This window comes from Leucopleurus acutus (assembly GCF_964270905.1).
Source record: "Leucopleurus acutus genome assembly, contig: HAP1_SCAFFOLD_830, whole genome shotgun sequence".
NCBI lineage: Eukaryota > Metazoa > Chordata > Mammalia > Artiodactyla > Delphinidae > Leucopleurus > Leucopleurus acutus.
Window position 1 is genome coordinate 22007 of NW_028138599.1, and position 24638 is coordinate 46644.

At 42.8% G+C, this 24638-nt stretch overlaps 1 protein-coding gene across 1 annotated transcript in view; it reads right to left on the reverse strand.

Annotated features, from left to right (window-relative positions):
- Positions 1-21650, reverse strand: part of LOC309979013 (metabotropic glutamate receptor 7-like) — a gene marked incomplete at its 5' end in the record, with an annotated part of 37988 nt that extends 16338 nt beyond the window's left edge. Inside the window, 3 exons of the mRNA XM_082865831.1 lie at positions 6617-6707; positions 18126-18819; positions 21616-21650. Coding sequence (XP_082721957.1) covers positions 6617-6707; positions 18126-18819; positions 21616-21650 — 820 coding nt within the window. The remainder of the gene's footprint in view (positions 1-6616; positions 6708-18125; positions 18820-21615) is intronic.
- Between the last annotated feature and the right edge of the window lie 2988 nt (positions 21651-24638).

Genomic DNA, 24638 nt, shown 5'->3' on the forward strand with positions numbered 1-24638 from the left:
GCTTGTCATGATTTTTCAGCACATAAATGTTTGAGAATCACTGCCATTTTGAATGTGTGTTTCACTTGTCTGTTTTTCCAGTGGACTTTACTTCCTTACAAGGAAGGTTTGTGAAGATTTGTTGCTGTTGTTTGCATTATTAGTTTTATTATGCTAATTCTAGAATCTCTGGTGCATAGTGCAATCTCAGGCAGGAAGTAGTGGCTCATTAAAACAGGTATCCCAAAAGTCTTAGTAGAACTTCAAGATTAATTCCTTCAGGAAGAGGTAAAATTGTCATTAGATGCAGATGATATGATAGTATATATAGAAAACCCTAAAGACTCTACATGAAAACTACTACAACTGATAAACGAATTCAGCAAGGTAGCAGAATACAAGATTAACATACAGAAATTGGTTGCATTTCTTTATACCAACAATGAAATATCGGAAAGGGAATGTAAAAAAACAATGCCTTTTAAAATCACAACCCCAAAAATAAAATACTTAGGAATAAACCTCACCAAGAAGGCAAAAGACTTATACGCTGAGAACTGTAAGACATTAATAAAGGAAAGTGAAGATGATTCAAAGAAATGGAAAGACATCTCATGTTCTTGGGTTGGAGGAATTAATATTGTTAAAATGCTCATACTACCCAAAGCAATCTACAGATTTAATGCGATCCCTATCAAATTATCCATGACATTTTTCACGCAATTAGAACAAATAATCCTAAAATTCATACAGAACCATAAAAGACCCAGAATTGCCAAAGCAATCCTGAAGAAAAAGAACAACGTTGGAGGCATAGCCACCCCAGACTCAGACAGTACTCCAAAGTCACATAATCAAAACAGCATGGTATTGGCACAAAAACAGACATATGGATCAATGGAACAGAATACAGAGCCCAGAAATAAACCCACACACCTCAGTTAATCTTTGACAATTAATCTTTGACAAAGGAGGCAAGAATATATAATGGGAAAGAGACAGGCTCTTCCGCAAGTGGTGTTGGTAAAGTTGGACAGCCTTATATAAACCAGTGAAGTTAGAACACATCCTTTCACCATACACAAAAATAAACTCAAAATGTCTTAAAGACTTAAACATAAGACATGACACCATAAAACGTCTAGAAGAGAACAGAGGCAAAATATTCTCTGACATAAATCATACCAATGTTTTCTTAGGTCAGTCTCTCAAGACAATAGAAATAAAAATGAAAATAAACAAAGGGGACCGAATCAAACTTACAAGCTTTTGCACAGCAAAAGAAACCATAAACAAAATGAAAAGACAACCTACAGAATGGGAGAAAATATTTGCAAATGATGCGACCAGCAAGGGCTTAATTTCCAAAATATACAAACAGCTCATACAACTTGATGACAATAAAAGCAAACAACCCAATCAAAAAAAATAGGCAGAAGACTTAAAGAGACATTTCTCCAAAGAAGAAATACAGATGGCCAATAGGCACATGAAAAGATGCTCAACACTGCCAATTATTAAAGAAATGTAAATCAAAACTACCATGAGGTACCACCTCACACCAGTCAGAATGGCCATCATTAAAAAGTCTACAAATAACATATGCTGGAGAGGGTGTGGAGAAAAGGGAACCCTCCTACAACACTGTTGGTGGGAATGTAAGTTGGTGCAGCCACTGTGGAAAACAGTATGGAGGTTCCTCAGAAAACTAAAAACAGACCTACCATATGATCCAGCAATCCCACTCCTGGGCGTATATCCAGACCAAACTATAATTCAAAAAGACACATTCACCCTGATCTTCACAGCAGCAATATTCACAATAGCCAAGACATGGAAACAACCTAAATGTCCATCAACAGATGAATGGATAAAGACGAGGTGGTACATATATACAATGAAATACTACTCAGCCATAAAAAAGAATGAAATAATGCCATTTGCAGCAGCAACATGGATGCAACTAGAGATTATCATACTAAGCAAAGTAAGTCAGAAAGAGAAAGACAAATACCATGATACCACTTATATGTGGAATCTAAAATATGACACAAATGAACCTATCTATGAAACAGAAACAGAATCAGAGACATAGAGAATAGACTGGTGGCTGCCAAGGGGGAAGCAGGTGGGAGAGGGATGAACTGGGAGTTTGGGATTAGCAGATGCAAACTGATATATATAGATTGGCTAAACAACAAGGTCCTACTATATAGCACAGGGAACTACATTCAATATCCTGTGATAAACCATAATGGAAAAGAATATGAAAAAGAATGTATATACATATGTATAACAGAGTCACTTTGCTGTACAGCAGTAATTAACACAACGCTGTAAACCAAGTATACTTCAATAAAAAATAAGTTAATTAAATTTTTAAAAAGATTACTTCCTTCAGAAGAACAAGTACTACACATTCACAAAAAAAGTACCCTTTGAAAGTTTAAATTTTTGAATTTCTTTGCCACTTCCTTAGTTTTGATCATCTTGGACAATATATTTTTAATATTGACTTTTAAAAAGAATTGTGTTTCAGTGTTTGCTATCCCTTAGAGAGACAGAAACAGATAAGTACAACTAAATACTTATTTTTCAAAAGTCTCAAAAGTATAAGGGAAATGAAAGTAATTATATCTTCAAATGATTTTGGGGTATGTTTCTAATTTCATACTTCTGATGCGATTAAAGATTAAAACTGTATTAAGACATTTGAGACATGCCGCATTGGTATTAAATGAATTTAATTTTGTGTAAAGTGGTAGAAATATTTTCTTCAGCAAACATACCTGCAGATATAAAATCACAACCATAAATCTACAAAAAAGCAAGCTATTGAATGAAATCTGATTGGTTATTTCCCTGCAGTATGGATCTGCTAATAATTTAATTTACTACTTGCTAACAGAAGCCAAAATTTAAATATACATATATATATGTGTGTGTGTATATATATATCTTCAATTTTAAATCATTCATATATATGAACAAGGATACATACACATATATAACAATTGTTCATATATATATATATATATATATATATATATATATATATATATATACAATTTAAATTAAAGAAAGTACATCCGGTGGCCTATTTTTTCCCCCCGATTTCTAAAGAACACCATATTCTATTCTAGGCAGTGGAATGTCAATCCACCTTAAGGGTTGTTCAATGAGCATATCTGAGAAACCACTGGTTTAGCCAATGATGTACTTATTGAGGGAGGCCCTAGTGCCACTGTCAAGAGCTTATCCACAGGAGAGATAAGAAGGTACTTGTTTGGTTTGTGAAAAGAAGGAGTAGTGAGGAATGGCAGGTAGCTGCAGGTTGATGACACGTGATGTCCATATATATGTAGAACCAACACACCCATAATTGCACCCATTTTCCATACCCAAATCCAAAACCTTTATATCATTAATCCCAGGCAAAAATGGTAAGATTCATGTGTGTTACTATCCCACGGCTTCAAGATGCCTATAAACTCATGAGTATGTCTTAGTTTTATCAGTGGAGGACAAACCAGGCTTCTATCACCAAGCCCCATTCCATAACAGGCAAACCAGTCCAAGACTTCTCTGAGTGTTGCAGGAGAGTCTATGGAAGGGGCGCTCACTCCACTGTGATGCCTAAAATGCCTTTGCACAGAGCAAACATTCAATACATGCTGAGTGAATGAATGAGTGAGCTGGTGTCATAAAACAGGCTTATTTCAGGGAAATTCCATTCAACAGGCTGGCATTCCTTCCTACCCATCTTAACTGTTAAGCTTGCCATCAGACAAAAATTTAATTATAAAACGTTAGAGCTGAGGAAATTTTAGAAACTATCTACTCTCCAGAGGTATACAACTTTAATTTAGTGGTAAAAATCACTAGGAGTGATTTAGGAGTCTATCAGACCTGAGTCCAAATTCCACATCTACCATATTTTCGTGAGCAAATAACTACTTCTGAGGCTCTGTTCCATGTATGCATTATGGGATATCATAATAATACATACATTAATTGTATGACTATCAGGGGATGAAATGACACAATCCATTTGCCATGGTCGGCTAAGTAATTTGCACCAAGTAAGCACTCAAGACATTAGCCAATATTAATAGCGGAGAGATGAAAACAAAACTCTGGGACTGATGCCTACCCTAGTGGCCCCAGTGGTCATAATGACTTTCTTCCATTCAGCCTGCTCTCTTCTCACTACGACTAAGGAAGAGAAGATGAACACATTAGGAATAACAATTTGAAAATGGTTTTATACTCCCTGAATGAATGGAATTAAAATAAAATGATTCATGAGTTCTGCAGAAATATGATGAGACTTTAGATCTTTATGTTAGTTCTCTACAAAACCAATTTATGGCCCTACGATGTACCTTCCCACCCAGCCCCATCCTTACCAGGATCAAATATCATTGTAAATGGAAAAGTCAACAACACATAATCAACAAGCTAAGTTACAAGCCAGTGAAGTCTCGGAGGTTTGATAGAGAAAATTCAGATTTATCATTATATGTAAAAATAAGATGATATGAAGAACTCAATCTAAAAAGTATTACCTGGAGATCTATAATCTCTACAATAGTGCTATAAAAAGTAAAGAGCTAGAAATCTATTTAGATGGTTTTCCTTATAAGAAAGCACTTTCTGTATAACTTTTAATGTACTATTGATGAGAACAATTCAACAAAATTCAAATAAATACCTGCAGATGTCCTACAAGAAGAAAAGAACGGAGTTAGATGTGACAGGGGATAACTGGACTTCAGGATGAGTAAGACCCTATACTTGACCTCAATAAATTAACGTGAAATACAGTGGATGAGTCATGCACAGAATGTCAGAATTCTAAAAGGCCAAGCTAAGTACCAAAAGGAACATGTGGGGACTCTTAAGAAGGAAATAAAATATTGGTTAGTTGATTCCGAAAAGGCAGAAGGGAGTAGGTTCCCTTTGGCTGCTCTTTGAAGAGATCACTTCCTTTCCCCCCTAGTCCTGAGGCTAGGGTGGCATGGGCAATAGAGGAATGCGGGGACTGAGAATCATTTCTACTCTCACCAGAGTGGCTGGAAGCAGATTTTCTTACCAGGATGTAGTAGTATGCTAATATTTAAGGGTTCTTGAGGTCAGAGAGAAGGGTTTGAATACTCCGGCTCCATCTCTTGCTGTGGGTCAAGTTTCTTACCTTTCCAACACCTTGGCGTCTTTATCTGAAAATTGGGGATGATGATAATGTCTCCCACCTGAGTGTGAGAACTATATGCTATAGTGCATACGCAGGGCTAAATTTGGTGCCTGGCAAACAGAAAGTGCTCAGTACGGCAGGCCAGTGTAGTGACAATAAGGCAAAGATGATGGGGGTAGTGCCGGTGTTGCTTCTGCCCCCAGAACAGGCTCTGACTGGGAGAGAGTTAAAGCACCTTTGGGTTCATGGGGGTTTATATATAAGCAACGGTTGATCAATGTGAGCTGGTTGTCCAAATGATTATGTGCAATCTAAGGAAAAAATGGGCCTCGGATCTGCTCAGCTACTTAATAATATTAGCAGCGGTAGTAGCCAAAGAAGCTAAATTTTATTAAGTGTTTATATGCCAAACAACGAGCTGAACGTTTTAAAAGGATTTACTCACTTATTACAACGAGGCTATACGCTAGGTCCTGATAATGTTATTCGTCTCTTTCAGATGTTGACTGAGCCTCAGACGGGTTACAAAAGCACCTAAGATCCCGTTGTCAGTACATGACGGAAATGAGTTCAAATCCAGCCTGTCTGACTTGTTCTTAATCACTAAGGTATGAAATTAAGCATGTTGCCCTTTGCCTGATTCTCCTTCTGAGGGCTCAATATTTCACTTAGCTCTCTGAGTGCAGAAGAGAGAAAATTCTCTCTCCTTGACCCAACTTGGCATCAATATCCAACTCCCCTTCTCAAAATGGGTTGCTTCAATGAGCAGCAATGAATGCCGGGTCGTGGACCAGTCACCTTGATGACTAAGAGTCAGACACTAGGGAAAGAAAATGCTCTGTGACAAACCTACCCTTGTACAGAAACAAGACAGAAATGGGGGGACAGGGCAGAAGACAATGGAATAAGGCATAGGAAAAATAGCACCTGGCATCGTGATAGTAATAATAATAATAGTAGTAGTAGTAGTAATAGTAATAATAATAGACTTCACTATGCTCTAGGCATTGTATTAAGTGCTTGGTGTAAGTGACTTCATTTTAACATTGAAAACAAGTCTATGGGGATGAAATATTATTAACATCATTTTATAGGCAGGAGTATTGAGGTTCAGGTAATCAGGTAAATTGCCCAAGCTCATATGGTTAGCAAGTGGAAAGCAGAGATTTGAACCAGCACCTACACTCCTAACCATTATGCTATAACCATTATGCTGAAGACATAAGAATTCCAATGGTCTTTCCCCATAACCCACTCCTGCACTCCAGACTTAAATAGTCCAAGATCAAGAGAGAGCAAGCTTGGAGTTGCCACTCTTCAGTGAGTGTCAATCATTTCAAAACAGTGTATTTGCTAACAAGATGCAGGTCCTGTGATAATCTTCTCAACCAGGTATCAAGAAACAGGAAGCAAAGATTCAAGTAACAGTATGTTCCTACTTACGAGGAAGGTGGGACAGCATAGTTGACACTGGGCTTAACTGTTCTGGAAAACGTGGTCCCAGTAGGCATACACGCTGGTACATTTTCCCCACCTACCAAATACAAAAGAAGTATTTCATTTCCATGTTGCTCTTCAAAGTTCCACCTCATTCGTGCCTGTCATTCATCCTCTGGCCTCTTCCTGTCTCCATTTCTGTACAGAAAGGTGCTGAGTCTCTGCTCTCGGATACGAAAAGGGTGTGTTAGGAGAGGGAGCCATGGTACCTCAATGTCTTTTTTTTTTTTTCATCTTAATTCTATTATGCCAACTCCACTGAACTTAATTAGAGTGAATACAGAATTACACAATTACCCTCTGTTCTATTCTTCAGATGTTATATTTTGATAACATTTACGACATGCTGCTCTCCCCTTGAACACCAGATGAACACTAGAAATGGATGTGTGTTGACATAAAATCTGTTATAATTACAATTAAAGTATAGCTTACATAATGATGGTGTTAACATAAAATTATAGATGTGTAGAGACAACGTGGTCATGCATTTTTTAGTATAAGTACATGCTTAGACCAATATCTGTTAGCGGAATGAAGATGGAAGAGAATTTTGGTTAAGCCACAAAGGCTGTTTAAGGACTTGCAGATAGCTAAGGGGAACTCAAAGACCAGTAAGATAATATTTCCCCTGCCATGTTTTCGATTGCAAAGTGAAGGGAAGATGTGAAAGTAAGTACCCCTATGGAAATTACAAGACAAGTACATTTTTTTCCTTGAATACCTGGGTAAATGCTTAAATTCTAATGTATATCAGTGATGCAAATTTTCAACTGAGTTTGATAAATCATAAAATAATAATTATACATATATGTATATAAAACTGCATGGAACTAGACAGTTCAGAATTACTTCTAATTAAAGAGGTACCCTATGACAACTAACTTAAACCTTACAAAATATGGTTCCAAGTACCCTATCAGAGTGAAAAGTAGGAGACTGAAAGGTTTATTGTAAATGTTTGTAGTCATGGTGTCTTAACTAAAACTACTGTGTCACAAATACTACTAAAATAATTGTGACATTTTATTCACTTTTACTGCAAACAACAAAACAAACTATAGGTATTTTTTCATTTCAGGTAATTATTTTAGCTAACAGTTATTAAATGTTTTGAGAAGACAGAGTGCTAATTGCATTACTTCATTTTATCTTTAAAATAGCGCTTCCATGTAATTATTCTTAATATCTCCATTGTATTAAAGTGTATCTCTAGTTTAGACCTTTCTTCAGAACTGCAGACTTGTGTATCCAACTGTGTACTCAGCATCTCTACTTGGACGTCACGAAAACATCTCAAATCTTATACCTCCAAAACTGGTCTTTAATCCCCCAAACATGCTCTACCCCAAACTTTTTCCATCTTAGGTGACAGTAACCACACCTTTCCAGTTCCCCAGGCCCTAAATCTCGAATTCACCCTTGACCCCCTCTTCCTTTCCATTCTTGCATTCAATCTACCACGAAATGCTGTCACAACCTTCCCAATGTGCCACTTCTGAGAATTACCAGCCGCTAGCAGCCTGGTGCAGGCCACCAACATAGACCCCGAGGATCCTGTAGTCGCCTCCCGAGATTCTCCCTGACTCCACTCTCTCCCCACATCCTCAAGGCCACAGATAGAGTTGTGCTTTTCAAACAAGAGACAGTTCATGCCACACCTCGGCTAAAATCCTGCCCCTGGCTGCCTACATTTAGAGTAAAAGACACAGTGCATGTGATGGCCTCCCAGGACTTACCCAATCCATCCCATCACATATCCGACCTCCAGCCCTCCTGCTGTCTCTTCCTCCCCACTGACTAAGTCAGCCAGGGTGGCCTCCTTGATATTCCTCCAAGCTGCCCGGCATATTTCTGCCTTAGAGTTTTGGCAGAAAACTCTGGCAGAGATGGAGGATTCTGGTTATTCTTGCCCCCAGGGAGTGGTCTCCCCATCATACATTCTGACAACTCCCTCACTTCAAGTCTTTGCTCAAATGTCAACTTATAAAATCCACCCTGACTACCCTATTTAAAATCAGAACCTACCTGTACACTCCTCCAGCACTCCCAACCCAAGCCTCTTCAGTGAGCTTCACATCCTTTTCCTTCTCCCGTAGCGTCCATCAACCTGTGACAAAGCATAGAATTTATTTATAACATCCGTTTCCACACGAGAGTGTAAGGAGGGAGAAAGCATGCAAGAAGGAGCAAGCAGGCAAAGGCTCTTGTCTGATTTATTCATTGATACGTCCAAGCATAGAGAACAGGAAGATCTTTGATAAATAGTCCTAAAAAAGATACAGATGAGGAAACTAGTAGTAAAGCTCAGAAAGTTTAAGTAACTTCCTCAAGGTTCTAGAGCTAGAAGAGGGTCACAGTAGAATTCACACTTGGGGATGTCTAACTTCAAATCTCTTAGCCTCTCTGCTATCTTTTTTTTCTTCTTTGCGGTACGCGGGCCTCTCACTGTTGCAGCCTCTCCCGTTGCGGAGCACAGGCTCCGGATGCGCAGGCTCAGCAGCCATGGCTCACAGGCCCAGCCGCTCCGCAGCATGTGGGATCTTCCCGGATCGGGTCACGAACTCTCAACCACTGCGCCACCAGGGAAGCCCCTCTCTGCTATCTTAAGTCCATGCAATTCAGGATTTGTTTTAATCAGGGCCATGGAAATTCTCACTCCACTGAATAGGATCACCAAAGTGTTCTCTGTCTAGATTTATATATATATTTTCCATTTAAACAAAGGAAACAGAAGAGGGCAATTCATCATGGGTTATTGCGGTAGTTTTACAGCAATTTTAGCAATAATGACATTTAAGTAATAGTGATATTTAATGATAGCATAATAATAATAAAATAATAGCTCTTAAATGTATTGAAGACGAATCACATGCTAAACTCGGTGCTAAAATATTTCCATGTATATTTTGTGCAAAATCCTTATGAATATTCTATCAGATGAGCTTTATGTGTAACTCCACCAGGCATACTTCTCTTATTCCGCTTTCAAAGATAAGGAAATTGATGAGAAGTGTGGTAACCATTTAATCAAGATGAGACTGGTAATAAGTTGTGAGTATGAATTTAAATTCAGGTCTAACTCCAGAATTTGATTCTCAATCCATACATGAAAATTCTGATAATTCCTTTGATAAGGGTATGGTCTATGTTCTCTCCTGGAAAACATCCCCCATTATGTCTGCCTGTGCTCATACCTTCAGAACACAGTCAAGTTTGAAACATGATAAAAATGTTTAAATAGTGTGCTTTAATAAATGGAAATATCTTCATCTAAACAATAACACAAAAAGGCAGGCTGAGCCCTTTGAAGTGGCTTCGTTGCTATCTTCCATCCAGAACAAGAGAAGGAATCAACAGCTGCAGAGTAAAGAAAGCATGAAACCCAGAGATGGAGGATTCTGTAAATGACCAATTACAAGACTATTAAGCCACACTTTCATAGCAAGAGGCAAAATATTCCATTAAACTGAAAATTCTTCTACCCCTCACTCCAAGGCCCACACAAACATTAATGTTGCATTTATTAGGATGTATTTCCTGTGCTCTATCAACTTGACTTTCAGCAACTGTATTAATACAGTCCTTTCGCTTTGCACATATATCTGAATGATGGATTCCATTACTGGAGTTTTGTAGAAAGAGTGGAGTGAATGAAGTAAAGTTTGGGAAGAGCCATCATAATCCATAATGATGGGCACTGAATCAGGACAAGAAGAAACCTCTCTTCTCATTTATTTGAATGAAAATTCTACTATATATTTATTGCCTCTGTACAGGGCCATCTGTTGAATAGTGGAAAACAAGCATCTTTCATTTGGAGGTAGGATTTGTGTGCTCAAGTTTCTATGGGCCTGCAGAATTAATCTTGTTTGAGAAATGAAATAAAATGTAATTTCTTACTGTAAGTAGATGTGGTTAAGCAACTGGCAACTTTGATGTCTTTAAATCACTGCAGTTTCAGGGTAGGCAAATCTATAATTATTTCAAGCACTTCTTTATTGGCGCAACAATTGAGCAGTGTACATAGTGGTCAACAACCTGGGCATTGTCAGACGACTCCAAGTTTGAATCTAGACTTTGCCACTCACCAGCTATGTGACTTTCAGCTATGAGAATCACTTTCTTCAGCTTTACAGTGTGGATTATTATATGCCCTTTGCAGAACTACTGTAAGAACTAAATGTATATGGGCACAGTGGCTCACAGTAAGGGCTCAAATTAGTACTGTGGTCACTACTAGTAGCATTGAAAAGAAATTAGAACTTCTATTCTCATAAAGTGGGATATGTGTCCCTTTTCATTGTAATTTCATATCATTTTACTTTTGACCTTATAATTTAATAGCTCGATCCAACAAACATTTAGCAGTAAATATAACTGAAAGAAGATTACCTGTCAAACATGAAATACTGTAGCATCAAGTGTGCTGGCACAATACTCTTCTCAGATAATTAACCTGTAAAAATATGTTATTGTCTGCTTTTTAATTAAGCACATTGAACATATATATTTACTGTGCCAATTGGCGAAAGGTCCATTAATTAATCAGTCTAACTATATGCTGCATAAACGTCTTCTAAACATAATCGTATATGTATTTTATTTGTTGGGAAAATGTGTTTGAGATTGTTCTTTTCTGCCTATTTAAAGTAAAAGAGGGTGAGAAGTAGAGTTAGGCTTAATGTACTTTGTACTCCATTATGCCATGAAAATGCTTCTGTGCCCTGGAGACAACAACAAAAGATTTGCTTTAATGACAAGAATCAAGTATGTTCTAAAGCTTCCAGGAAGGAGGCATATAGGTTGCAGTTTATATCAGAAGTCTTTGCTCTCTCTCTCAACTGCGTCTAGATGGGAAAGATGTGGTCACAAATGCTTCAAGGTGACATAGTAAATGTTGGAAAAGAGGGGGGTAGGAGGCAGAGTTTTGAATATCTCAAACCTGAGCTAGAAGGATTTTATTTAAAGAAAATAGCGGATATTATTTTTCACTTAAGGAATGCCACTCAGCAAACCTGACATTAATGTAGGAAATTAGCTCTTTTAGCTACGATGCTTTCAAATGCACATGGCTGAAAACAAATTCAAAATAGTCAAAGGAAATTTAAAAACAAAAACCAAACAACGACAACAACCTCAACAAACAAGTACTAGAAATTCAGGGATGCAGCCATATTCAGATACAGTTGGATCTGGAAGTTCGTTCCAGAGTATCAGCAGGGTTCCAGCTCTCTCTCCATCGCTCAGCCCTGCTTACCTCTGCAAGACTTTATTTTACAGAAAGTCTCTTCTTGTGCTGGATGGTAACTGGGAGTCCCAGAGTCATATCTCCCCAGCTTAGAAATTCCAGAGAGAAAAGACAATTCTTCCATGTTTCTCTGAGAGAAAAGTCCTGGGGAGGAGTCTGATAGACTTAGCCGAGGTCAGATGCCTACCCATGAGCCAATCACCTGCTTTACTGGAGTTCAGTCCCTGGGCGACTCATCCCCGGGGCCCGTGAGGAGGCAGGATGGCATTATCTGGCAGGTCTCCAAGAAAAGCCTGCTGTTTTTGTAAGATGAAAGGGGAGAGGACATGGATAATGAAACCTGTATCTGCTTCTGTAAAATCCACAGAATCTTACTCCCTGCCCTGTGTCGATGACCATGCAGTAAGCTGACCCAGGAGGTCATTTTTCCCACAACAGTCTTTATATATATGACTAAGGAACACACTGGTAAAAGAATATGGGAGAAAGTCTGAGTATGACAAGTCAGCTAGACTGATATTAACTAAAAAAGCTGTGTGAAAATATCCTTAAAAAGTTGCCCCCAACTCACTCAAAGTCCAAAGTTGGAGCTGGAAATACAATGTCATGGAGTTTGGATAAGAACAGGTTTTCTCCAAGCTGAACTATGACACAGAGATTAGAGGCTTCTAGAAACTATACTTTTTCAAAGAAAAAGCATCACATGAGAAAAATGAGGCCTAGAAAAATTAAATGACTTAAGGTAACATAGCTAATTAATGGCAGGACTGAGACTAGAGTATACTTTGTGTAATTGGCTATGGTCTTTTTTGTTTGCTTTTGTTATCACTTCAAAACGAGACAAACTTAAAGAAAGGAAACACAACCAAGGCTCAGTGGTTGGAAAAGAGATGGATGTGAACGCCCACTTGTTTCTTACGTATAAAGTTACCCCTCGCAGTGTTTTGGAGGAGAAAACGCTGGCTCTTCCCAACGTTGGTTACATACACAAAGATTCCAAAGACAAGACAAGTGCTTTGCAAACAAAGTAACTAGAACCAGCTCAGGCTTCCCCGCGCCGGGTCCTACGTTCCACGGTCAGAACCACCAACTGTATCCCCCCCGGGTAACAAAGTGATTCAGAAAAGCTAGCGTCTTCAGAGAAGGGAGAAAACTTAGCCGGGAAGAGAGTCAGGAGGAAACTTGCTCAGCTTCTTGCTGGGGTCTGAAACGATCCCAACAGAGTCCTTAAACCCCTCAGGTTTCCCCAATCAAGCACCCTCGCCTCCAACCTGGGCCACCCCAGATCTGACTATCAGAGGAAAGAAGTCTGCGGACGCACGGAGAGCTGACCACCCCACGAGAAGGACCTACGCGCGGCCGCACCCACTCACCCGCCGCTCCCCGGGAGACTGGAGACCAGCGCGGGGTCCAGGTCCTGGGCGTGGCAGACTCGTCCCTCTCCGGGCCCAGCTCCAGCTCACCTCGGCGCGGCCCGCCTGGGCGCCGCCATCTTGACCGGAAAGGGGGCCTCGCGCCGGAGGCCCCTGAGCGGGCGCCCTGAGCGGAGCCGGAGCGCCGGGGAACCCCAGGTCGGCGCCCTACGTCCCCCGCGCGCTCGCGCCCCGTCCACGAGCGACGAGAGTCCCGCACGCAGCGCCCTACCCAGGCTTCCGCGGAACCGACGCCCCGCGCAGCCCGCACCACGGCTCAGGCGGCGCCGAGGGCGGCCCGGGCGGAAGAGCGGGCGCGGGGCACGCGCTCGGTAACCTGGCAACGCGGAGCAACCCGGCGTCTCCGGCGAACCCCAGCCCTCCACCACGAGGAAGCACGGACCGCCGCACCCGCCGCCCAGCACCCGCCGCCCAGCCCGCGCCGCCCCTCGGTCGTTCCGCCCGCCGCTGCCCGCTGGCTATGGTCTTTTAAATCCATGATACAACGTCTGTATGTAACAAATCTGTTAAACCCTAAATGTTTATGATATTCAAGTAATCCATTATCTGAATTATTCTTGAAGATAAAACATCCAAAGACTTCTTAATTGTATGGGTATACATACATAAAATACACGTGGAGGTAACTTCAAATATAGTATGTGCCTGTCTCTAATTCCTTCCCTCTCCGCTCTTGTAAAAAAATGCCCCTTTAAAAATTGCCCACTCACCATCTGTTAGGTAAATTTGCTGAAACACAGTAAATGTGGAGACAGAAATTGTTATAGAGACTATTCCAAATGGCACCGACACCTGTATTTATGAAATTTTTAAAAGGGTAAGTTAGAGTTGATTTAAAAAAAAAAAAAATCCCACTATAGTAACACCACATCATCCTAGGTGCCCAGTTCTATCCAATTACATAAGATGGAGAAAGAGAGAGAGAGAGAGAGAGAGAGAAACAGAGAGAGAGAGGAGAAAGAGAAAGAAGAAAGGAAGAAAACCAAGTACTTATGTATAAAATGTTGCTCCCAAAGTTTGAGATTATACTCAAGCATCAATGAACAGAAGGAAAACACTTACAAATTTACAAATGTATTTCATTTATGGTATGAGGGACACAGGTTTAGATTTGCAACACGCTCCCACAAGGGTCAAATTGACCACTTTTTTCTATCTAGTTGCTCTTGAGAGAACAAAACAATTGAAACAGATGCCATTCAATTCCAAGTCTATAGCTTAGACCATGTCACTGCACATGAAATATTGTTCATTCAGAGTCAGCACATAGCAAGAGTAATTTATACTCTCAGAGTGTTTGCTCTCAAGTCAATAGCAGAGAAGCCTTGACTAAAAACGTTCCCATTAATTGCCATTGTAATATATCTTACTTATAGCCCATGAAACAGTGGTCAGGGGAGATTTATTCTTTGGACACCATATTATATAATCTCTCCACTTTAAGCCATCCCCCACTCGGCGATTATTTTTTAAATATGTTACTCGTAGTCAATATTAATTTACATTTAATCTTTATTAGCATTAGGAGAGTATTATTTTGTACAGGCTCAGAAACAAATCTCCCGAAATTCCTCCCTGATGCTCCCTTCAGGCTGAAAATGCATTGCAGGGTGGCTGCAGTGACTTACTTCTAGTTGGCAGAGCCCTGGCCACACACTAATTTCATTAGCCTCAAACTCCTGGATTTGAAAGATCCACTGAATATGATTCCTGTCCTCTGACATGTCACTTACTAACCAATTCAGTGTGCATACAGAGGAGAGAAAGGACTTGCTCAGCTCTGGCCCACCGGCAGGCAGGTGAGAATTCCCAGTCAGAGACACTGTTTACATCTGAGTGGTCATTCTTGCCCGGGTCCTCATTTTCAGGAAGGAACTTCAATCCAGGCTTTGCTGGCAGCTGCAGCATTTGTTACATCCATTACTAGCTCCTTGTTCCTTCTTGCCCCCCAGTGCTTAGCATCCCCCATTTCAGTCACTAAGTCTTCCTTCCCCCAGCCTAGAAGCTTACCTCACCATAAATTTTTATCTCAAATGATAGGTTTGGCACATTCCCCACAGCAACCCACAGGGACTGGGGAAAAGAAAACTCAGATCTCTGGAGAGCTAAGAATTCAACCATTTAGAGGAGTTTCTTTTATACAGGACGGTCTTCATTGAGCTGAACCCTGCAATCCCAGAGAAGATTCACCTACCCGTTCTTTTCTTCTTTCCCTAAAGTGACTGTGTCTTTGAACAATGGGTCTGTGTTCCACTATTCTCTCTATTCATTTTGCAGGTTTACAGAGGCTGGGAAACTGGGGACTGGACTTATATGCCAGGGGCTTCTAAGATCACACGCAAAAATAAGGCTATGGGAAGAGATTGTTGGAATCTATCTCTGTATATTTGAACATGGGCAGTGGTTAACCAGGATGCTCACACCAAGCTTATATCCAGCTTGCAGCACAAGCTACAAGTTGGTGCATCCCTCCTACTACCAGCCTCTTCTCAATAAATGCAGGTGAAAACTGGGGGCTCTTTTCCCTCAGCTGTTCAATCCAACATGAATAGCTGCAATTTGCAAATTAGAGGAAAATGACAGTGTTTTCTCTGAATGGTTTTGGTCCCAACCCACACTGCTAATGTTGGCATTCAGTTCCTTTCCTTCCCAGCCCAGGGAACGGGGGAACTAAGCATAAGGCAAGCGTTCTCTTTTCTTGCAAGTGCCTCAGATCCACACACCAGAGAAGGAATCAGCTCCCCCTGGAATCTTTTTCAGCAAACACAATCCTTCAGCCTAGTCGGCAAGCTCTCTCTTGACTTTAAGATTTCACTCTTTTTTCGACAGGCAGGCCCATCTGCAGTACTGCCCAAGCTCCAAGTGAAGGCACCAAAATAATTTTAAAAATGTCAAACAGCAAATGTGCCTTCAACCCCCAGAGCTCCAGTAAAACTACTGTGAGTTGCCCCTGTGGTTCTCAGGTGACCTCTGGCCTCATCCTCCCTGCAGCGCTGCCTCCTCAGGTTCTCTAGTTTAAGCTCAGAGGTAAAGGAAGTGCTTCTGGGTTTTGCTTACAACAACCCAGGCTCTTCCTGAAAGCATTACCTCAAAGTGAAGGCTGCCCAGAAGCACTTTTGGCCTTGCAAACATCTAGAGATCTCCATGGTGGCATACTCAAGAGGTGCTAGAGATGCTCAGAGGCTCAGAGGGGCCATACCAGGCTGCAGCTTTAGACAGGCACCCCTCCTTCTGGCACAAACACAAACTTCATACTCCTGGGTGCTGATGTAGTGACAGCTTGAATCACAAGGAGTCCCCTCCAGAAACCCAACATGCTTCAGGAAAGACACTTGAGAGGGAGCCAACTTTTTAGCTACGGGGAGCATAAGGGTCAGCCAGAACATCTGGAGAAGGGACTAACTGAGCTTGGGTCCTACCAGGCAGGGAGAGAGCTGTGCATTAGGAAAGGATCACTTCAAGACAGAGATGAACAAAAAACTTGGATATAGGGGTAGAGAAGGAAAAGAGAGGCAGAAATTGAAAGGGAGAACATAAAAACAGAGAGACAAAAAAAAAAAAAACAGCAGGGAGAAAGAGACACAAGGAGACACACAGGAAGAAAGACAGAGAAACAAGAGAATCCATAGTCACGCAGACCCTGAAACTCAATTTCTTCATCCAGAAGCCATCCATCTATACCCAGGGCGGCACAGGAGCCGTGGGGCCGAGGCTGCGGGAGCAGGCGGTGAGAGAGCACTGCAGCACCGCCCACGGCTCAGCTGGCCCGATCCGCCGTCCTCGCATCTTCCGCCGTTGCCCGCCTGCACCCGGAGCTAGAGGACCGCCCGGCCTTGCTCAGCGCACCCTACTGCCTCCCTCCAGGCGCCTTCTTGTCTGGCTCTGAGAATCGTCCTCAAAACCCAGGACTGGGGTTGGGGGCTGCGTTAGGGAGGTCGTGGGAAAGGATGGGCACAGGGTGGGTGCAGAGAAAGCGATTGTGCTTCGCAGTTAGCATGAGCTCACCTCTGGGCTGTGAGCTGGCAGGAGTAGAAAGCTGATCGCCCGGCTCCTGCCAGTGGCCAGATCGCAAAGGCAGTTTAGACGGTGCAAACAACTGCCCAGAGCAAATCACCTGGGGGCACGTCTGCGGGTGGCTTCTCCCCCCTTGAGGACAGTCCCCACGCCTTCCGCCCCATGCCCTCGCAGAGACAGGTTACAGGTCGGGAAATCCAACCCGAGCGAAATGGGCAATTCACGTCCAAATGTAGGTGAAGACCTAGCCTTCGGTTTAAGAACTGCCTCCCTAAGCTCTTCTCGAAAATTTCCAAGGCAGCTGCAGCTTGTCGGGCGGCTTGGGGCAGGGAAGCTGGGGAGTTGAGAAATGCCTAGTTTCTAGGCGTCTTCTCATCTTTCCTATTCCTTGCGCCTAGGTGGCTCTCACAGGAGCCCGGCACTTTTACAAGCCTGCTTTGGAACCATATTTCACTCGAATGCAAACCCATTTAAATCATCGCCTTGTTTTTCGGAGACTGTTTCTTCTAAATGGGGCCATAAATCCAGAATGTCAAGCCGGATGGAGTGGAGCGCGGACAGGGGAGAGATGGAAGGGAAATGAATCAAGCAGGGAAAGTACCTCCTCGGGTGAGGTGGGAGGGATTCGGCAGGATCTCCAGGGTGGAAATGAGCGAAGGCTGACCAGACCCCGCACCCCTAGAGTCCAAGCCAGCCTTCAGGATAAAGAGCGCGGGGAGCTACGGCGCGCTCTGCCCCGGAGGGAGCGCCCCCCTACCTGGAAAAGCCTCAGGATGTTGGCTACCATGATGGAGACCGAACTCCCCGAAGCCCCAATCACTCCAACTACTTTCTCGGGCTTGACGAAAACCGGAGGCTCGCCGTTGGTGCAGCGCACTTCGGAGGTGTCCTTCTGGATGAGCGCCTGGACGAAAGTGAGCGACTGTTCGAGCGCATAAGTGTCCCTGGAACGAGTGTCCAGGATCCGCGCTCCCAGCGTCACGTTGGGCAGCAGGTTGGGATCGCTGTTGATCTGGTCCAGGGCGTAGAGCATCGCTTCCAGCCTGTGGATCCCGTTCTCCCTCTTGATGTCGCCGCAGGGCACTCCGCTGGGACCCTTCGCGTGCACCGGGAAGAGCCCCCCGAGGGTGACGTCCCCCTCGATCCGAATGGAGTGCGGGGCGTACATCTCCTGGCCGCGCGCCGCCGCCGCCAGCGCGCACAGAAGCACCTCCAGCACGCAGCAGGGAAACTTCATCAAAGTCAGGGCGCGGAGCAGCTTCCCCAGCTGGACCGTGCTGCTCCCGCGGCTGCGGCGGTGGCGGCGGCACTGGAGGGGACGGTGGCGGGCCCGCGGGAGTCCTGGCCCCTTGGGGTGAGCTCCTCCGGTGAAGCCCAGGGTCTCCTGCGGGCGAGGAGGGTAGGGGCGCCCGGGGAAGGGCAGCCGGCGAGGGTGGGGGGTCCCGTGGCGCCTGCGAGCTTGGGGCGCCGTGCGCTCTCGGGTTCCCCGGCCAGCGCGCCGCGCTCGAGCTCGCGCTCGGTGGCTTGCAGCTCGAGCTCTCCAACAGCCCAGCACTGGGGAGAGAGCGAGGATGGCTATCGCTTTAAATGCGCATTCGGCTCCCTCTCCTCCTCCGCCCACTCCCCCCCACCCTCGCTCGCTCTCAGGCTCTCCCCACCCTTCCCAGCGCCCACCCTCCCCACGGTTTTGCAACATCACGCAGGGAGGGGCTGCGTGCTGAGGTAAGGGGGGAGGGAATGGGTGGGCGGCTGTGGGGCGGGGGGAGTACCTCCGATTGGGAGTTTCGAGGTCCCCAGGGAATCTGGGGATTGCAGGTCGCAGGCAAAGGCTGAGCTCCTGCTTCGGTCTCACTGTAGAAGCCGCTCGCTCGCCCGCCTGCACCCACACGCACATTCTAGGCACAGGGTGGCATCAGCTCCGGACAGGGCGGTTCTAGCTGGGGCTGACTGCTTCCAACCCTGAGGTCCGGAGCCGGGGCTGTCAGCGCCGGGAGAATGCGAGGTAGTCGAAGGTGATGCCGCCAAGCATGAAGGGTAGTAGGGAGACCCCAGTCTCTACTGCTAATTCGTCTGTGCCAGTTTTTCCTAAGAAAAACACACATACACACAGGAGCCTGATTTATGACCTAAAGAACCTTTAGGCAGAGACTTCTCCGGGGCCAGGCACTGGGCTAGCCTGTAGGGAAAGACGCCAACAAGAAATGCTGGGAATGGAAATGCATCTTTGGTCTTCAGGGGTTACTGTGGCCGGAGCCGGATGAAGTAACCCTGGTCTCCAGTAAATCTGTGGCGGATTCGCTCCTTTTCTTCCTTTCATCGCAAGAGATGGAACAACTGAGAACTCTGCAGAGCGCACTTTCTTCTCTGGCGCTGACAGGTGTAAGGCTCCCTCCTACCCATTTCCAGAGATGCTTTTGGGCTGATGTCAGGTTTCCTCGGGCAGGAAATAGCAAGAAAGAGGTGACAGTAGGAGGAGCAGACAGAAATCTCCCCATCTATCCAGTGATCCAGTGATCCATTCTTTTTTTTTTTTTTTTTTTCTGGCTGAAGATTTGGGGGGTTTGGGGAGTGGAATCAGGATGCCAGAGCAGGTAGTAGTGCAGTTAGGAAGCTGTTTTTCAAAGGTGTCCCCTCCTGCAGGTCCAGCCCAAACTTGGCCCAGCAACAAGTGGCCCTAGTTCCTACACAAGGAAGGGCAATGTATCTGCCCTTGGTGCCCACGTGTACTGCTTATGGTGGTCTCTACTCTTGCTGAGCCTTTCCGTTGGAGGGCAGCGAAACTGTCTTATACAGAATTGAGGGCGCAGAGAAAACCAAAACAAGACTATACTTTCTGTTGTAATGTTAGTGTACTAAAGAAAAATGTCCTTGCACATAAACAAAACAACACACACACACACACACACACCCCTAAAAAGTCAGAAGTTGGGAAGTTGGTTGTCTCTTCCACCAACCACCTGTATGACCTTGGCACTTCTGTTCCTGTGCCTGAGTTTTACTTTGCCCATCTGTAAAATGATGAAATTGAATTGAATGTTTTACAGGTTAACTTTTAACTTTCAAATCCTCTGTTGAAATAGGCCATGCACCTTTGGCCATGGTGTTGTTTTTAGACCAATATCCTTTGTTGCTTTATGTGTAGGGCACCCGTTTTTTGATACCCAAACAACACTTCAAACATTTCCTGGTACAGAGGATATTTTTTTTCTTGTTGACCACCCATTTATCGTCCTTCTAGGGAGAGTCCAGTCCATCATTTTCTTTTCAGACATGCCCCTCCTCCAGGTTTCAATACTTAAGGTTTGAGGAGGAAAAAAACCTTCTGGCTACAGTGTTCAAGGAAGGGAATAGAGGCTAACAAGAGCTATGCAGGGCTAATCCCTGGAGTTCTGCTGGAGTAACGAGGGTGATGACATAGGGTTACCACTGTCCAATAGACAATCCGTGCCAGAGTTAAAAGAAAAAGGAGCCTCCTTCCTCTAAATGCTTTATGTATATCTTTTGGACAATGTTACACTATTTGATTTTGTAAAAACATACCATTTTACTGCCATCTTCAAGAAAAGTGATGTAAAAGCTATGCGAAGCTACCCCTGTATACAATGTGATCATCCATCACTCATAGATGTGATGCCCTGCTATATAAGTGCACACCTTGTGCAACCTTATGCTGTGATGCGCCCGCCCCTTCCAGCCAGCCCTGGAGCTGCGAGCGTATAAGCCCGCAGCTGTGCCAGAAGCTCCCACATAAACAGGGAAATATTTGAATCCCATAATGAGAGATACCAGAGAGGAGAAAAGGCAGAGAGAAGAAGGGGTGGGGAAGAGAGAAAGGGACCTGGTTAAAACATGTGAACTCCTGGATCCACATGTGCCTGAAAGATTGCCTCTTTTTTTTCAATTATATAGTATTTTATTTCTGTTGTTTGAAGTCAAAATATCCTCTTGTAACTCACCTATTCTGCTATTCAATACATTGGATCAAAAAGGCTGGAACAAGTGAAATAGATATCCTGTTAAGGCAGCATTAGCTAATTTGGAAAGGAGGAAAGAAGCAAAGCAATAGAAAGGCATCCTTGGGAACACAAATACTGTGATCCTAGTATTTAGGCATCAGTACCTCAGGCTATATTTGATAGAGACTGTATCCTTATTTAGTTTTTAATTTAAGGCTATTTAGTAGGCACTTGGTGCCAAAAAATATATTTGAAGAGCTGTGTTACAAGTAATAACACTTGATTTTTTACCTGCCCATGTGAGGATCTATGTTCTCCTCTTCCATTTCCAGGTCACAGCTTGCAACTGCTCAACAAATAGTTCTTGGCTGACTGTTGAATGTTGCCTTGTTCTGTGTTCTCGCTTTGCTCTACTCATTCTCCCCAAACATCTGGCAGCAATCATTATCTTCTTTTTGTTGCAGTCATCTGTGTGCATGTTTTATTTCCCTTGCTAAGCTGGAAGATCCTTGAGGGTAAGGGGCTAGGTATTATAAGGGGCTAGGTATTATTTTATCTTTTTACCTCGGACAATGTTCAGAATGGTGTTTTGTACCTAAGAAGCACTCATGTGTTGAATGAATCAGAATCGGTTAGCCATTCCCCACTGTCTTTATCTCACAATAACAGAAACATAAAGTGGGCAGAGCAGAAACGACGGCAAATAAATTGTCCTCTCAGTCACAGAATGCAGTTTCTAGAACTTAAAGAATAATTAGTAGATTTTGAAATAATTTTGTTTTACAAAAATTTCATAAGATTGAAATACTCTAACCTTAAAGCTCTCAATCAACTCTAAAGGAGGGCTTTAATTGGCTCTTCCTGAGTCAAGTGTTTATTCCTGGGCCGATAACTGGGGCCATTGTCATAATAGAAAGTGTGATTTGTTACCAGAGAAAGAGGAAAGTGACGCTGGGCTTGCAAGATATTTATATCTTCAGCCAGAGTGCATAGGATCTGGAACTTAATTGGTGACGCAGTTTTGTTTGAGATTATATGAATGAAAAATCTATGTGTAAGGGTGATTAATCTAAAACTTGGCCAGTCATTGTCCTAGTGTCATATTAAATTGCAGGAGAATCTAGTTTTAGGCACAAAGATCATAAATATAAAATGTGTTCCCAGGCTTGGTTCTGTGTAGTCAGTAATCTATACTCACCCAGTCATTAATAAAAATGAAAGTTAAGGACTCAGTCCTAACTTATATGCTTAGCATTGTATTTTGTTAACAATCTCAGTTTTATTTTCTTTGTTCTCCCCTGCCCGTCATCTTCTGCAGAAAATAATGTCTCCACTTTCAATTCCCTGTCTATTTAAATCCGATTTGTAATTTATGAAGTTGTCCTCCTTAAGGGCTGCTGCTTCTGCCACAGTAATGTACTCTGGCCATTATTATACTCTTCCATCTTTCATGTAGGTCTCCATCCATAGGTTTTGTTTTCATAGCTTTTTTTTTTTTTTGGCGGTACGCGGGCCTCTCACTGTTGTGGCCTCTCCCGACGCGGAGCACAGGCTCCGGACGCGCAGGCTCAGTGGCCATGGCTCACGGGCCCAGCCGCTCCGCGGCATGTGGCATCTTCCCGGACTGGGGCACGAATCCGTATCCCCTGCATGGGCAGGGGGACTTTCAACCACTGCGCCACCAGGGAAGCACTATACTTATGATTTTATATTTGCTTATTTACTTTTGTCTCCCCCCTCAGCTCAAGAGAGACTATATTCATCTGTGTTAATCACTGCTGTATTTCCTGAACATGCCTATAAATCATACTGAAGAATGGTGCCTGAAATTTGGTAAGGGATCAATCAATTTTCTTGGCTGGATGAAGAAATGTGTTCATAAATTAATGAACAGATCTTCGGGGCTTCTGACTTGAGGACTAATGGGAAGAGGATGGCAAATGTTTGGGACAGGGTACTGCAAGAAGTAGTATTTGGAGTACTCTGATAGCTATCCTAACAGATAAGATTGTGTTCATTTAAGTAGTTTTAATGAGAGAGCTGGGAACTAGGGACACACAGCATTAAGGTTTTTATAATGCATTCTGTAGAGTTCTTTTTAAGTCTGTACAAATATCATTGAAAATATATGCATACATATACACCTCTGTTACTTTACTTAGTGCTTTACAAGAGCCCCTCAAGGAAGGGGTAGTAGCAACTCTCAGTATCCTTCCTTTATGATGAGCTTAATTTATTCAAAGTTACATCATAATTTATTTGTAACTGTGAAACTAGACTTAGTTATTGAATAGACCGTCCCTAGAAACGTATGACATTAATAAAACCAACAAAAATTTGTTCAGTTTCCAATGACAGACACACTACAGACTCAATTATGGGCCATCCAGTTTAATGAAGGGAAGAAGTGATTTAACAAATATAGAGCAAACAGAATATGAAGTTTTATCCTCCATTAATATTAGTAACGGATAGTGTGGGCTCCAACGCCTTCAAGATAGCTTGAGACCATCATCTCTGTGTCATGGGCAGGGGGATGTTCAGCCAGGATATCTTTCACTGTCACTGAGAAAAATTTCCATAATATATAATGATACCTACTGAAACTGATATGGGGCATTCGGGTAATAAGGAATCCGTTAGCATATTTTTCCGGAAGCCTTGACTACAAAATGAAGACAGTAGATTTGGACACTTTCAGCCATGAAGAAGTTGTTTGGATATTCATCTTTATGCCTAATGAAATAAGCTTATTTCATCTCTGCAGCTTCCCATATACCATTTTCCCACCTCTGTTTTATGTTTGGAAAGACTTTTAGAAATTGAAAGTCAAGTTAAAAAGTGAGTGACAACTTAAATGATATATGGAATATTTTGCTGACTTACAAGAGCATGCAGAATTAAATATGACCCAGTTCAAATGTTTATTTTAACGTGTATGTTGAGGTGGAATTTTCAAGGTGCCAGAAAATGAGAATTCACCTTCCAGTGTGTGTTACCAGCTCTGTTCATTGCACAGAATCATCTTCATAAAACATACTGTTTTCTATGTACCTGGTATATATCTCAATTAGTTTGAAGAATTTCTCAGATACCTCTTAATATGTAATGCTCCAATTCCAATCTTGCCATGTCCTGTACCAGTGACACAGCACACAGGAGTTTTATTTCTCTTTATTTCTCTGGGTTGTTCAGAACCCAATGAAAGAACAATGGAATGGGATCAAAGAGATCAGGGTTCTTGTCCCAGATTTACCATAAAATAATTGTGTCCTCTTGGGAAAATTATAGTCATTCTAGGTCCCTTTTCTTTA